This window comes from Danio rerio, chromosome 18 (genome assembly GCF_049306965.1).
Source record: "Danio rerio strain Tuebingen ecotype United States chromosome 18, GRCz12tu, whole genome shotgun sequence".
Classification (NCBI taxonomy): Eukaryota; Metazoa; Chordata; class Actinopteri; order Cypriniformes; family Danionidae; genus Danio; species Danio rerio.
Genome location: NC_133193.1, coordinates 20,484,488 through 20,501,023, shown reverse-complemented (window position 1 = coordinate 20,501,023; position 16,536 = coordinate 20,484,488). Strand labels below are relative to the sequence as shown.

Genomic DNA, 16,536 nt, shown 5'->3' with positions numbered 1-16,536 from the left:
GGCCAACCTTATGTGGGCCACAGATCAGTTTTGAACATCTGGGCCAAATACTACATTTGACATCTGGCCCATGTCTTGTCTGCCGCCTTCAAGACGGTGCCACCTCTGCCAAACCTGGGCCATGTTTGGCCCACATGCTGTATGCCAGTGCCGGATGAATGCCTGATGTGCCAGATTTGTGCCAAATCTGGGCCAGAATTCTTTGCTACCTGGGTATATACTACTGTATATAGTTACTATAGTAGCTTATAGTTAGTTCTATTGGATTGCGATCGCTGGGGTAATTACATTATATTAAATACACAGCAATAGCTTCAGATGCAACAGATTGATGACCAGGTTAAGTTTTCTGGCTCATTTACAGCCCTAACATACATAAAAAAAACATCTACGAAGAATAGACGTTGGTCTATTGGTGTGTGTGCGCCATTGCATGCAAAGTTTCTGTACTTATAACCACCTCAGAGGATATTGGGGGTCGCGAGCCACTGGCATTGTTATTTTAGGGGTCGCGGGCTGAAAAGTTTGGGAACCCCTGCTGTATAGCACAAGAACACCATAAATGTCAACCAACACCATGGAATCGCGTCAGAGCGGTTCCATGGTGTAATGGTTAGCACTCTGGACTCTGAATCCAGCGATCCGAGTTCAAATCTCGGTGGAACCTGCCTTTTAATCTTTTCTTGGTAAGATTTGTTTGAATGGGCTGAATATCACAGTTATAGTTATGGCATGACAAAAATGCATGTTTTGAATAATTACTTTCTGTTAAAGGTTAGTAAAGTTAGTTAAACGCTGACATTGTAACTGCCGTTAACGTCTTCTTTCTTCCCCTTATTTTACAAAGTCAATAATCAGCTACAAAATTAAAAACTGAAATGTGTCAAACAAATTTTTCGAAAATAAAACCGTTCTGTAAAAGGCCTTTTTTCTTTTTTATATTCACACATAAAACATTATTATAATGATAGAAACACTGCATATGAACACTAGGGTGCAGTGTTGTGCGTATCTTGAGTTATACAGAAACCCCAAAATGGTTGAATGCTAGGCCCAAGAAACCTGTAAATAAATAAACAAGATGCTTCTCGAAGGTTTATTTTTAGTTACCATGAGAAATTATAGCCTAAGGACCCCTTGTTTACGTAAATGAAAGTGATGATGGGAAAGTCCTCATAATTCACAATAAAAGTGAAACTATTGCAGAATCATTTTAGCTACCTGTATTTCATTCATTCTGAGTGGATAGTTTGGTAATAACGAAACGTTTTAAACACGGCCTGACCTTTTTGGATGCCACTGAAGGTATTTACTCATTTTGTAATTATAAAGGTAGTCTATCACATAAATATTTGATTGCACACAATAGCAACCAAGCCTATGACTCATAATAGAGGACCATATGCATTTTCTGGCAATGCATGCAGACTTGTTTTACTGCCAATTTCAGATTAGTTTGCCGGCCATTTGCATATTGTATGGAATGTATTTACAGTGTTTAATACATAATGGTTTGTCCAAAATTGTTTTGCCTTTCTTTTACAATTATTGTTTTCAAAAGCTCTTTGATTACGTATGATTGGGTTTATAGCAATAAAATAGTTCTACAGCTTAAAGAGCCAATTATAAAGCAGCATCCAACTGTTCTTCGACAATTCCCACATGGTTAATAAAAATATATTTTTTTTTAAATTTGAAATATATATATGCTTTTTTATTTTTATTTAGTTTTTGCCTCATTACATTCAGACCTATCTAACAAGAAACCTAGGAAGCTCCAGTACAGGTGCATTACTGTAAACTGTACAGGACTGATATCAGAGCTGCATTTTTGAAGCATATTCTGTAAGTCTGCCAGTAATGTACTCTCACTGTTGCTGACTCATCTTTGAAAAAAATGTATCTGCTGGGCACTTGGGTGGTTTCCTGCAAAGCAAAACATGTTCTTATATAAACTAATGGGTAAATGCTTTTTATTTTAACTTTTGAGAGCTAAAGCTGCAGTGTTTCAATTTTCTTTTTTTTGACTCAGTGTTTGTTTTTGATTGAGCACCCGTCTTTGAAAAATCCTAGATGTGTGCACATTTCTGTTTCTTTAATGCTTTTTATTTGTCACAACATAGTTCATTCACAAAACATATTCATTCGCACTCAAATTGCTGCAATATGCATTTCTTTCTTTACTCTTAAAAATAAAGATTCCAAAAGGGGGATTTTGCTGTGATGCCAAAGAGGAACCACTGAATAACTTTTTCCACAGAACCTCACAGCAAACAGTTTATGAATAAACCATTTCTCTTCATGTGAAAGGTATAATAAAAAAATTAAATTGTAAAACTCTTAAGAATTGTTTTAGCGCAGTGCAAGGTTTCCAAAAATCTCCATGAAAGGTTATCATTGTACAGGCCCGTAGCCAGCGGGAGTTCAGGAGGTTTGAAAGACCCACTCCCCACTGACACAATCCAGAATTTGGGCTTTACATATACACATATGTCCAATTTTTGACTGCTATGCCATCATAAACTGTAAAATTACCGAAAGAAAAAGACAAATTTATTTTTAATTAATTGGCCAAATTCTGACTGAGGAACTTTGAATAAGATGGCCAGATTTTATTTTATTGATTTTAATTTTTTTTTGTCTATAGGCTACAATTTTTAGTTTAAAACAAGTTTAACCAGATTCTTATTTTTTCAAACGATGGATGATATAGAATTTATACTTAAAATAAGTATTTATTTATGTTTCTTTTTTATTTTTTATTAAAAAAATGCTATTCTCATAACCTTATTTATAAAACTGTAATAATTTACATTTTAAATGCAATTTTTTTAATTAATACTTCGTAATAAAATAATATAAGCACTTTGACAAAATTGTAGGAAATATTTTTAGTACACCAAAAAGTGTGGTTATGTTATGATGACCATCCGACAAGCTAACCCAGCAAAGATTAGTGTTTAAATTGTCGCTAAAATGCAGTATTTTAACCTCGCATGAGGCAAATAACTTCAAAAAGGTTCACTTTTTCAGAAAAAAGAGCCATCCCTTTCAATAGGCTGGCTACAGGCTTGTTGTAACCTTCAATACCAAAAGAGAATCTTTGTTTTTAAGAGTGTTCAGTTGAAAGCAAAAAATAATGTTGGTAAGCTCTGTTGACTGTAACTACTGGCATCTATTCAATCATAGCTACCATTTGATGGCTATATTTGGTTGCCAACTTTCCTTAAAACTTCCTTTTTTTGTTCAATAAAAAGGAGAAATTCATACAAGTTTGGAACAAGTGGAGAGTGAGACCATTATTTTAATGTAATGTTAGTTTTAGTTGTTAGAAAAAAGGACAGAAAGCAATGATTTAATTATATGATTAAAGTAAATACTAGATGAAGAAAACATGTTTAACTAGAAGACAAGGTTATAAACAGCAAATTTCTGGAGTTGAAAAATTAGGAGTTAGGCAAAAAAGTGTGAAAGAGTTAATTTTTTTGAGTTTATTTTTAAACTTTAACACAATTTTGTGTTATGGGATACCCCTTGCTGTGTTGTATTTTGGAGTTCATTCTCTGGTGTTCAGAAACGTGCTTTAACTCCTTACTGGAGTTAAATTTTTAGAAAGTCCGCCATTACACAACTCTGCCGAGCAGCACATGAGAACTGGAGTTATGTTCTTCGTTGTGAGGTAGGTAAAAGTGCATTGTTATACAATTCTAAAAGCTTTTTCTAAATGTTGGATGTTTTGTAGCAGAAGTGTGTTTTGCTGTAGCTGTTTCATTTTGTATTGTTAGGCTAGTGACTGCATGTGGCTAACTTAGCATAGCATGTTAGCTTTTCCAATGTGGCTGTTTTGTGCAGTTTTTAAAAAAAATTTGTGGATGTGAACAAGTTAACTCTAGCTAATAATCTTTTCTTCCCCTGTGTTGCTAAAAATGTGTGTTCTGCTGTCAAAAAGAAGTGGTAGGCCTACTTGATCAGATGGAGAAACCTGCTGTTCACATTTCAAATAGGCTAACTTACACAAAGAGGTAATGTCATTATCTTTTATCCAGCAATAGAGCTTTATGTCTGTAAGATTTAATATGTGTAATATTGCTCATGAAATGTTTTGGATTGTATCATGATTTAGTCGTGACCGTGAGAGTATGCTGTTTTCAGCTATATTTACATTACATTTTCAATCACACTAACATAAGTTGTTAAATAACATTTATCTTTTTTATTTTAGGCCACGATGCTGATAAAAGTGCAATTTGGAGGCAAGAAAAAATATATTAAACTGGAAGAAGATTGTTTCTTGGATTTTTTCAGTGCGGGTGAGTTTTAGTGTAACAGAGTATTTTTAAAAAATTATAATAACAATAATAATAATAATAACAGTCATTTTGAAATGTATTTGATAAATTATACATTGTTGTTATGTTGTAGTCCAGCACAAGTTTGTGATACCAGAGGAGACAGCATCAAAAGTCACAGATGACCATGGAGTTGTTATTTAAATGGGGATGTATTTCAAGAACTTGCAACAACCAAAGAAACATGTCATCCACACTAATGATGGTAGGTTATTTAAGAACATTTTTATAGATTTTGAAAGTTGGTCTCATGACTCAGAGTGAAAGTGTGCATTTCAGAACCATTTGCTGACACGTGTTGTTTTTTCATCAGATTTGACTGTCCTGCAGCAAGGAGCTGTTGAAGTGCCCTCCTCCCCAAGTCTGACAGATTCATTGTCTGTGTCAAGCAGTTTGAGCAGCAGTGATTCTGGATCTCAAATTATTCAACCTTTAATGGGCAGTGTCCAAAAAAATGTAAGTTTTTTTTTTTTTTAAACTTCCATATACATAGATATTATACCGTAAACATTACAAAATAATGTTACAAAATGAATGCATTTTAAAGTAAAAAATAGTATAAACACAGTTATTAGATTAAGTTTTTTTGTTAAAAAGTATTAATTTTGGTTATTTTTCTAAATACTTTTTTTTTTCTTCGTTTCAGAAAATCGAGCAAATTCTAACTTCAAAGACAGCAGAGTTGACTGTGATTAAGGAGTATGACAAGATATTTTTTTGCTGCTTTTGATTCCTGTGAAGTTAATTTTATATAATGTAATGTGTTAAATTGTCTCATGCAATTTTACTAAGCCATTGGTTTTAGTTGGCACTAGCTGCTAACATATATTAATTGTAAATGTTTTGCTGTTAGATTTAATGCTGTGATGACAATTAATTTCAAAGTGTGTACATCGATGGAAATTCTAAATCTAATGTGTGGATTTGCATGAATAAAAGCAGTAAGTAAAGAGTATTGCATCAGTTCAGTCATTTTCAGTTATTTTATATATATATATATATATATATATATATATATATATATATATATATATATATATATATATATATATATATATATATATATATATATTGTTTGAAGTACACTTTAACTCTAAAAAGTGTTACATTTTAACATTGGTAAGGAGTTTATATTATACCCAAATGTAAAAGTACTCTTTGTAGGATTACAATTTTAACTCCAGAAAGTGTTATAATCTAACTCAAAAAATGTGTTAAAATTCAACTCCAAAAGCAGAGTGATTTTAACTCTGAATGGGAGTACATTTGATGGTCACGCATGTACACTCAGATTGAGTTGATTTTGACTCCCAGGGAGTTTATTCCAAAGACCAGAATTTGCTGTGTGGTAATACAGTTTTTCAGCTTTCTTGAGTGTAGTATAATGTAACCTCTTTAACTAATAGTAAAAGTGCTACAGTAGTTAAGCAAGTGATCGTTAGTTGAATGGTTTATTCTTCAGGACAGTGCTTCTCAACTACATTCTTGAAGAACCACCAGCACTGCATGTTTTGGATGTCTCCTTTGTCTCTCACACCCATTTGAGGTCTTTCAGTATCTGCTAATAAGCTGATGAACTGAGTCAGGTGTGTTTAGTTAAGAAGACACCGGAAAATGTGCGGAGCTAGTGGTCCTCCAGGAATGTGGTTGAGAAACACTGCTTTAGGAGACCAGTGTTCTGAAACTAACTCTATTTTCCAAAAATCTCTCTTGTTATCCTATGCATATTTGTATGTTTTCATTTAAAACTTTTCCATTTACTGTTAATAAAATAACGTTTGTCATATCGGGTTTAATGTAATTTGTTGCAATTTAAGGAAAATGACATGGCAACTGGCTGCTGTAGAAAGCAAACCTATACAGAAACATCATCGTCACAGTAAGTTAGACTTCATATAACTATAATAAAAAAGAGATAATCCACAGAACATGAGCCAAAATAACTTTTTAAACCAAAGACAACACCAAACGAAAAGAGAAAAAAAAGGATTTAAATAAACAAGAAATTAAACCAGTCAACTAAGGTGTTGACTGGCATAAGAACACCCTCAATTTAATAGAGACATTTTTAATGTCAGCTTCAATCCAATATCTACAATCGTTCATTCAATCATTCCTTCTTTTTTGTTTGGCTTAGTCCCTTTATTCACGAAGGGTCTCCGCAGCGGAATGAACCGGCAACTCATCCAGTATGTTTTACACAGGCGATGCCCTTCCAGCTGCAACCCAGTACTGGGAAACACACATACACTCTTACTTGCACACAAAAACAGTACGGCCAATTTAGTTTATTCAATTCACCTATACTGCATGTCTTTGGACTGTGGGGGAAACCGGAGCACCCGGAGGAAACCCACGCGAACACGGGGAAAACATGCAAACTCCACACAGAACTGCCAACTGACCCAGCCGGGACTCAAGCCAGCGACCTTCTTGCTGTGAAGCAACAGTACTAACCACTGAGCCACCGTGCCGCCCAACATGGAATCATCTGTTAATAATTATTACATTTTTCAAAAAAATTATTGACTTATTTTACATGCATTTATTCAAACAATATGATCCACTTACCTAAATTCACATTTAAAATGTAGATTTATTTGTCATTCCAGTCATACCGAAGCACACAGTGCAGCAAAACAACATTTCTTCAGCTCCACAGGGAAATTTAAGAGACGCTTTTGTACTGTAGGCACAAACAGAATACACACAGAGAAAGCAACACATAAACAGGATTTTGTGAAGCACATGGATCAAAAAGTAGGTGCAGACATGTCAGTTTTGACAACATTTTCAGTGCTTGAATAAGTACCGCCGAGCATCACAATGATAAATCAAATTGCAAATGGTATTACAAACAAACACAATTTAAGCTTTTTAACTATAATCACTACATTTAAATGAATGTGTAAATTTGTGTTTAAATGTGTATTCTGGCAGAGCCCTGTGGACATCAAACTCTACGATAGACGGAGACGTGCGGCAACACCCTTCAAATCCTAATCAGTTTGTTGAGCTGTGTACACATGTATTAAGCCTAACTGCAGATCTGCAAACTCAAGCAATACAACACCTCTGTAACAATGTAAAAACAATACAAAATGTTGCACACAGCTCTCCACTTCAGACTAATGCGATATAGTTTCAGATTTAGACGCATTACTCAACTCGTGTGACCCTGGAGCACAAAACCATGCAGTCTTATGTTGCACAGGTATATTTTTAGCAACAATGATACCAACAGCCAACAATACATTAGATCAAAATTTTTATTTACTTATGCCAAAATCAAAAGAATGTTGAGTAAAGATCATGTTCCACTCAGATATTTTGTATATTTTCTACTGTAAATAAATAAAGTATATTTCTGTTTCCTACTGGACGTATATCATATAATATGCATTTAATTTGGACAATTTTAAAGGAGACTTCCTCCATACTTTGGTTTTTATGAACCCCCAGATTCCAGATTTTCAAATAATCATTTCAGCCAAAAAATGTCATGTCATACCAAGCCATACATTAGTGGAAAGCTTATTTAGCTCATTCATTTGATGTATTTAAAGTTTTAGAAATCTCAGTTGAAATGACACTTTACTGGTTTTGTGTTCCTGGTCATGTAATTTACTGCATTAAAAAAAACAGTTTCCAAGTACATTAACCACCCCAAAGAACTGCTAAAGAAACACAAGCACAAATAGAACACACACATAAAACATACACGCAAAAATACTACTAAAGAACTAATTTGTGTGTGCGCGCATGTGTAGACTGGTTTTGGTGGTTAACAAGGACAGAAAATTAGTATGACATGGCATTACCTATATTGCAATGTTAAGGTGGTAATTGGTAATTTAAAACTGTTTCATACTCAACAAGGTGTTTTCATATTCAGAACTGCCAGAGGTTTTCTCAGAGAGTTGAGTTTGGGGTTATTGTACACTAATGTGATATAATATGCCGTTCTTATAGTATAAAATACATTACACCAATAGAGTGTAAGTGTGTGTGCGCATGTGTATTCCTGCCATTTGGGTGGCCAGCAAGTGACCTCTAAAACCACATAGCTATAGGACTGTAACTTGAGGGGGCTTATGGATGTCCTAATCCTTCTGGTGTTTATGGTTTTCCACAGCCAGCTGGGTGGTCATTCAGCATCCACTTAAACTGCTTTATTAAATCATTCATCTGTGTTTCAGAAGTGTCTCCTTGATGAAGAAACCTGAAGCACTCTGGCCCGTCTTGGCCTTCATTAGTTGTACTCTCCGGAGTGCTTGCAGCAACTCTTGATCTCTGAACCTTCTAACCAAACATTCTCTGCAGCACATTTACAGCCACTCACATCTAGATTAGAATTGCACATGTCCACAAATATGGTCTTTCCAAGTTCAGTTTCCAACTTCTGCCACGCTATTGTTTACAGATCCTGTTATTTTAGTCAGGGGACTTGTTGCAGGAAAAGGCTATTGTTGTGTTTTATAGCGAGCTGAAGAGATGTAGCTTGTTGAAGATGTATGAGGCAATCCAGCCTCATCAGACCACCTAGAATGGCATGGAACATCTGAGTCAATGGCACATTTTTCTGGCAGTCACACCATTAACTAGAAAAGAATGTCTGCAAAATCTGTCTGGTGAGGGCAGTATTACATTTTAGAAGTGCAGCTAGAGCAGCAGTGCAGGAGTGGGTTTTGCAAACAAACTTCAGTGGTCCCTCGGGGTCTTTACTCTCTATAACTCTGCCCTTGGTTCATATGTGAAGGAGATTGTCTCTATAAACTAAACTATTCATATAGTGCTTTTCTATGCAATGAATGCTAATGGACTTAAGCAATTGTAATAATACAAAATGGAATAAAATAGGTTGGCTTATATGGGCAATCAATATGGAGGTTTTAATGGCTAAGGTCATTGTGAAGAACGGGATGGAATGTCAATACAAGTGAAACTGCACCTTTATTGCACTATTTTATTGTTTCATTTTATTAAATCTGATTTTTGTTGCAATTAAAACTACAAATACAAGATAGTACACAAGATACATAAAAAATCAAATCAATTTGTTAACTGAAATAATGCATAAGCAATTTTAATGTCAGCTACACTCTCAGACAAATGGTAAAATGTTATACCAAAGAAGGTAAGACAAAAAGACAATTTTTTACCATTGCAGTTTGTACCTTTAAGATTATGATTTGTACCATGGAAAAACAAAATATACTTTTGGTTTTTAAAACCTGCAGACATAATATTTTACCTTCCTCAAAGATTTAAATGTGATTCATGAAGGTACCACTATACAGTGACAAGACACTTTGTACCCTAACAGTGTCAAATATTTTACTTCGAGAACTACTTAAAGGTGTTTTTTTATATCCAAAAAGTATCAATTTATTTTCAGCAAATATAAAACATCAAATAAACTTTTTAACAATAATAAATAATTTAGCATGAATCAAAAGATCTATTTTTGCTAAACATTTTTACAACACCTTTTACAAAAATGTTACAAAAATACAGTACATAATACATTCATACAAGATAAAACTTTTTTTTCTCCAAATTTCACACAATTAAAGTTAATTTAATTTACTTAATTTTGAAATAAAAATAGAGCTATACAAAAGTATTGTGACAAGATATGCACAATGTTTGATTAGTTTTACACTATACTAAAATGTCTGCATGAACACTGTACATATGCAGGACTTTTGCCAGCTCATGTGCGTATTGGAAAGCAAAAGCCAAAAGGTGCGGATATCAATAATTGAACTGTATTTATCAGAAAATGCTTAACAAATGTTTATTAAAAATGCCTTAAATGTTTAGGTTACAATACCTATAGTTTTGTTTTACCAGTTGTTTTGTATTATAGAACTTAACAAGTAATGTTTTTGAGTTTTTTTAAGCATACATGTATGCTTTTAAATAATGATTTGTGTTTTACTATGGAAATTATTCATAAATCACTTTGCCTTTCCAGTGATATTTATTTTTATAGATAATGTAATAAATAATGAGTTGTCCAACACTTATGTACTTTTTTTATAAGAACAATTGTGTATTCTCATTTCAATTGTACCATAAAATGTGCAGAACAGTATCATAAGAGATCTTTTCTGTACCATAACTTTTACAAAGGTACAAAGCTGTTCCTTAAGGAACATTATTTCTATCAACGTGTAACATTTTTTTCCGAGAATGTAGTTAAATATTGTAATTTTTCATTACAAACAATATTTGTTAGCTACAAAATAATATTTAATCTATACAAAGACTATATATATATATATATATATATATATATATACTATACAAGGGAAGATTTAACCAATAAGCAAGGCAAGCGGCTGCTTATGGCCCCAGGAAATCTGAGGGCCCCCAAATAAACACCTAGAAGTATAAATTATACCTAGAAATTATATATAACATAATATTCTATCATATTTGGTATGATGAAGGTCTAAATATATAAGTTGAATGTTTTTTTATTGCAAATGTGCAAATGTGTCCTCCACCGTCAATCATGGAGCAGTCCAGCAGTCAAATCAGGTAAGGATTTTAAGAAAACAAATCATTTAAAATGTTTTACAAGATGCTTTACACGTTGATGTGCATCAAGACATAATGTAGAAAAGGAGATTGAGTGATTATGAGAATAAAAACAGCATAATAAATCAATTGAAAATAAATTTAAGTACAATTTGATTAAATTTAATTTAATTTAATTTTTAGGGCCACAATTGCTTAGGCCCCCCAAATCACTAAATCCGCCCCTGATACTATATATATATATATATATATATATATATATATATATATATATATATATATATATATATATATATATATATATATATATATATATATATATGCATATATATACACACACACACACGCACACACACACAAAATTAAGCCCAAAAAACTATATATAAATGTATCAATGAGTTTAAATTTGTTTTACTAAAGTAAAATGTAAATACTGATGATCAAAAACAACTTTCCTAAATAAACCATTTACCTAACGGAAATGTAAAACAAAAATAAAGGCTTATTTACACCATTAATAAAATACAACAATAACACATCCTCTGAGAACTTGTTAATTTGCCAAACATTGCTAATTTATTCAACTCTCTTCCACATAAAAACACATATTAAAGCACAGTAAATGAAATTCACTCAACTGTAGCTCTCACATAAGTCCAATCATTCCTATTCGTGTTGTTTATTACAGTCTGTATCATTAAATCCAACATTTTCAAACACAAGTCTGTCAATAACATTCAGATGGCCAGTCTTTATATGGACTACCTGTGGACGCCTCCACATTAAAATCAGCGACAGTCCCCGGAATGTTCAAATGACGTCACGGCTTGCTGGAAGTCACGTGGCCCGCTGGCAGGTTTTGATAAGCGTTTGCGAGACGGCCGAGCTGAGCGCATCTCTGAAAGCGTACAGAGAAGAAGATGAGGCACTGCCCTCCCTGAGGGATGTTTATACGTGATGAAGGAATAATAATTCATTTGTCTGATGAAAATGGATGGAAATACATAAAGACATTCTTCCGTCCAGTGATTAACGATCAAAATAACGGTGCGCGTGTCAATGAGCGTGTCCTCAGAATCGTCGTCCTACTGAAAACAGTGAGTGTTCATTGCTCATATCTATTTAATGCTTACGGACATTTATACGCCTTCTTAGAGATTAAAAATGTGCAATTGTGTTTGGAGGTGATCCATTTGATGCATTTCAAAGCAATATGCTTTATTAATATTTACAAATAACCGGCATTGGAGTGACTGCTGTCATCGCGCGTTGACAATTGTGCGCTTGTTTTGATCCTGGTCGTGTATTTACACTCCATGTGACGATCTCTCACACGGTATTATTGTGAAGCTCGTTTAAAATGTTTTTGTTTATGTAATTCAGCATTCGAGACATCCAGTTTTAATACATCGTGGCCCTTATGATTTACGAGTTATTGTATGACTGACCCAGCCCAGCTGTCTGGATGCAGTATCATCTTCATATGTATTTCACCATGTTCTCTCGTTTGTTTTTAAGTGCAATGTTTCATCATTGCTGGTACCTACAATAAAAAAGGCATCACTTCCAATGCCCAACTGGTGTGATGTGTGGTTTGCAGAGCCATAACCACCATAAACATTGAATTATATGAATTACTTATGTGTAAATGTTGTAAGATTGATTGGTAAATTGGTACAATTTGTCCTTCCAGTTCTGAACATGTGGGTTAAATCCTTGTGTATACGCAACAAGGTGACAAAGTTACGAAGACCGAGATTAATTCCTTTCATCTGATGTGATAATGTTATGGTTGGTTGTTCGTAATTAACCTGGCAGAACAATCTATGAAAAATTTGCCAAGGTGTTTCAGAGAGGTTATGGAGGATTACAGAAAGCATCCTTCATGTGGTGATTGAGCCATGATCCTGGATTTAGAGTCGGTTGTGATTTAAATCTGATTTAAGATGAATCTGAAATGATGTATTAAGCATACTTTTTATGTTAAACTGTGATATTTGCTGCTAACCTTTAGAAACAGAAGCATGAATATGATTTTTAAGTTTGACCTATTTCACCAGTCTTTTGCTTGTGGTAATTTTTTAGCTGTATATTGGATGATTTAAGGGCTAGTTCACCCAAATATTGAATTAGCTTTTAATTTACTCATCGTTAGACCATACCAGATTACTGGGTTACTTTTGGCCCTCAGTAGAACCAAAAAGAGAAAGAAGATTTTACATTAAAACCGTGGTTCTTGGTAATTCTTAAAATATAATACATTTTATATAGATGAATATACAAATACGGATATACAGACAAAACAAACTAAACGCAAATGTCTCTTTGTGATCCCTTTAAGTCTAACTAAACAGTCCATGTTTGTCCAACTTCAGTAATGGATGCCTTGGACTTAGCTGGGTGTTCCTTTACATTGCATCATGATATTGCAGTAAATGTTACGTTAATGTGAACCGTCTGTTGGGACATTTTGACTAACGAGAGTCTTGTTGCTTTTTGTCTTCTTGTCCACTTTGGGAAGGGGCAGAAATTGTTTTGAGGCTCTGGGCATTTGCCAGAATTGGTCCGTATGACATCAGGTTGTGTAAAATGCATAACTTTAAATCTTTAAATCTTTAAATGCTTATTGAATCAGAACAGTACAGTAAAAGAGAAGAATGTACCTTGGTAAAGTCTCCTGACAAAACATTTCCACATAGAAATAGCTTGCCATGCCTCCTCCTATCCAAAGTATGCAGATGTCTGCTTGTTTCCCGGCATGGTGCAAAGGAATCAAATGTCCGCCCTGAGTCTTAAGCAGGACCAGATGCTCGGCCAAATGTGCTGCATTAGTTCCCTGTGCTTGTGTTTTCCTCCAGGCCTCCCTGCTGTCCCAGAACTGTGCAGTATCAGGAGCCTGTTGGTCCATGGAGCCCTCGCTCAGGACCGCAGCTTCAGCACAGCTGGATAAGATCATGCTTATTTTTACGGGCAGGCTGTTAAATTGGCTTATCCTGTGGCTCCTACACGCCACAGGTTGGTGAAAGAAGGGCACGACTTATCGTGTCAAGCATGTCTCCTACAGCAGCACTGAGATAAACTTATTAGAAAATAGGATGCTGCGCATGGTTTGTTTAGTACAAGATGTTTTCCCTGATATAATGAGTCATGTTAAGCTACGCACTCAGTGGTAAAGAGGTTTGGTGTAAATCAGGGGTGTCAGACTCATTTTAGGTCAAGGCCCAAATTGGGGAAAACGTCACATGAGAGCTGTTTTTCATTCTTAATAATGTATGCACTGATTTAAACGTCTGTGAAATCTGCAGTAAAACAGACTTTTCTATAAGCTGATGTAAATATTAATATATTGAAGGTACCAATCAATTAACATACACACATAACTTGCTTCAATTTCAAAACACAACACAGTGCACAGCCTTATCTCATAAGGACATATAACTATTTTATGTTTTGTAGGTCTAAAAGTTCATTCATTCATTTTCTTGTCGGCTTAGTCCCTTTATCAATCTGGGGTCGCCACAGCGGAACAAACTGCCAACTTATTCAGCACATTTTTACGCAGCGTATACCCTTCCAGCCACAAACCATCTCTGGGAAACATCCACAAACACTCATTCACACACTACGGACAATTTAGCCTACCCAATTCACCTGTACCGCATGTCTTTGGACTGTGGGGGAAACCGGAGCACCCGGAAGAAACCCACGCGAACACAGGGAGAACATGCAAACTCCACACAGAAACGCCAACTGAGCCGAGGATCGAACCAGTGACCTTCTTGCTGTGAGGCAACAGCACTACCTGTGCAGCACTGCGCTTCGCCGTGAATTAAACAGGTTTTGAAAAAAAAAATTGAATTGGCGTGAGAAAACCTTGATGCATATGCATAATTACCTTCAAAATGAAGGTAAAATGTGTAAAAAATCATTTAAAAATTGGTAAATTCCTTCAGATTAATATACATTTTCTTAGTGTGCACATAAATACAAAAAGCATCAAGGTGATAAACAACACAGAAATAATGCCAACAAGTAATTTGGTGCCATAGGATGAAACCTTAATAGCTAATAGCAAACAACTAAGATGAAAAAAAAAAAAAAAAAAAAAATTTTATATATATATATATATATATATATATATATATATATATATTTTTTTTTTTTTTATATTATATATTATATATATTATATTATATATATAAATAATTAAAAAATCATCAGTTCTGAGCTGTAAAAAAGGGGATACTGCGTTAAATTATAAGAAACAAATTAACTTAACCTGACTCAAGTTGAAACTTGTATGTTTAATAAATTAAGTAGAAATGCAGTTAATCTTGAGGTAATTCTGGAAATGATTATGATTTGTAAATGTAAATTAAAAGATGACCCATTTTTATATAGAAACCTGTACAATTATTTGAAATATCTTTTAAGATGTATTTTCATATAATTTACATGCTTATCTTAAATGTATGACAATAATGATCATGTTATAATAATATTAAAATATAATTTAATCATATAATGTAGGTATCTATATTATTTTATGTTATTTATTACTAATGCACAACACATACTCTTGGATCATTTGATGATGATTTAATAATAATATTCAGCAATCAAAAAACCAATGGATGTATATGAAGAGTTCAGATGCAAAAACCTCCAAGTGCCGTCTGAACTTTTATTCTAAAATGAGCCTTTTTTGAGACTCCTATATTTATGTTCACTAATTTCACATTAAAGACAATAAAAATAACATATTAATTGACGTAAACGAAAATTGCTTAAAATTATAAATTTTAGGGGAAAATTTCAGATGGTTTTTGCGTCTGACCTCTTCATGTGTTGTTTAGTGCTTAAAAAATCATGCATGTTTACATGTTTGAACAATACATTTAACATCTTCTATGCAGCATTTTTCTAGATTTATGTCATGTAATAATATAATAAAATGTTTCTCCTTCTTTTTATAATGGAGCAGTACATTGTGTTCTGGTCCTCCTAAATCACATCACAGGACACAGTCTCACGATGCTCAGATTTATGTCCATTGTGTGAGGCTGGTTTCTTATTCTGAGGCGTCACTCTGTTGCGTCGTGCCTTCTGTGCCGTGTGTACTGGTACTATCTGGTCATTTACACTGGAAAAGGGAACCATTGATCTCTTACTCCGGTGCATTGGAATGATGAATCTGAAGTCGGTCAGAGATGAGAGAAGTAAAGGAGTTCCTCATTTCTGGGTTGCTGCAGTTTTCGTATATGGGTGCAAGGATTTCCGCTGCGTAGGACTCATGCTGATTTTTCTGATGAAATAAACATTTACAACGCACTTCCGGACAATTTTTGAGTCTCTCTTTGACGTTACCATGGAGTTTCTCAATAAAGGAGTGACTTCCTATTAGTTGTCTGAAGAAAAGTGTTGAGTCAGTGCAAGAGTGTCTGTAATTGCATCACATAACAATGAAATGTGCCTGAAGGCTTTTCAGTCTGCGATGTGCCTGACTATAATAATGGTATAATTCTCAGCAATTACATTCATATTTGACTTGATTTTATCCTTAACCTGTCTCTAAAGTTACGCTTGGTCTTCCTTTCCTCCCCAGCAATTGTTATTTAAATGATGCGATTGCGATGCC

The 16,536-nt window shown here is 34.2% G+C and overlaps 2 protein-coding genes, 1 long non-coding RNA gene and 1 other non-coding gene across 8 annotated transcripts in view; 3 read left to right on the top strand and 1 right to left on the bottom strand.

Annotated features, from left to right (window-relative positions):
- The first annotated feature begins 595 nt into the window (after positions 1 to 595).
- Positions 596 to 667, top strand: trnaq-cug (transfer RNA glutamine (anticodon CUG)). Its single transcript has one exon. It is a non-coding gene; the product is annotated as a tRNA-Gln (tRNA).
- A 2,926-nt stretch (positions 668 to 3,593) lies between these two features.
- si:dkey-242h9.4 lies at positions 3,594 to 5,303 on the top strand. 2 transcript variants are annotated; one of them, XR_011007173.2, is made up of 6 exons: positions 3,594 to 3,679; positions 3,953 to 4,022; positions 4,223 to 4,310; positions 4,423 to 4,554; positions 4,663 to 4,805; positions 4,996 to 5,303. It is a non-coding gene; the product is annotated as a si:dkey-242h9.4 (long non-coding RNA). The 2 variants fall into 2 exon arrangements; XR_658823.5 differs by having other exon boundaries at positions 3,950 to 4,022.
- Positions 5,304 to 11,451: 6,148 nt separating this feature from the next.
- On the bottom strand, positions 11,452 to 13,737 carry si:dkey-242h9.5. Its single transcript, NM_001423276.1, has 2 exons — positions 13,562 to 13,737; positions 11,452 to 11,796 (listed from the first exon to the last, which is right to left on the bottom strand). Exons 1-2 carry the CDS (start codon positions 13,609 to 13,611, stop codon positions 11,736 to 11,738), a joined length of 111 nt encoding a protein of 36 aa, NP_001410205.1. The 5' UTR covers positions 13,612 to 13,737; the 3' UTR covers positions 11,452 to 11,735.
- Positions 11,787 to 16,536, top strand: part of dennd4a (DENN/MADD domain containing 4A) — a 58,790-nt gene continuing 54,040 nt past the window's right edge. For all 4 annotated transcript variants that reach the window (XM_005159103.6, XM_005159102.6, XM_005159101.6 and 1 more), the window contains exon 1: positions 11,787 to 11,995. The gene's annotated coding sequence lies outside the window, so the exon portion shown is untranslated. The remainder of the gene's footprint in view (positions 11,996 to 16,536) is intronic.

Bases quoted from the DNA above. Each gene is read 5' to 3' on its own strand.
- si:dkey-242h9.5 (NM_001423276.1), bottom strand. From the start codon at position 13,611: ATGGCAAGCTATTTCTATGTGGAAATGTTTTGTCAGGAGACTTTACCA. The intron at 11,797-13,561 runs GTACATTCTTCT...GTACGCTTTCAG, and splicing joins TGTCAGGAGACTTTACCAAG to AGATGCGCTCAGCTCGGCCG.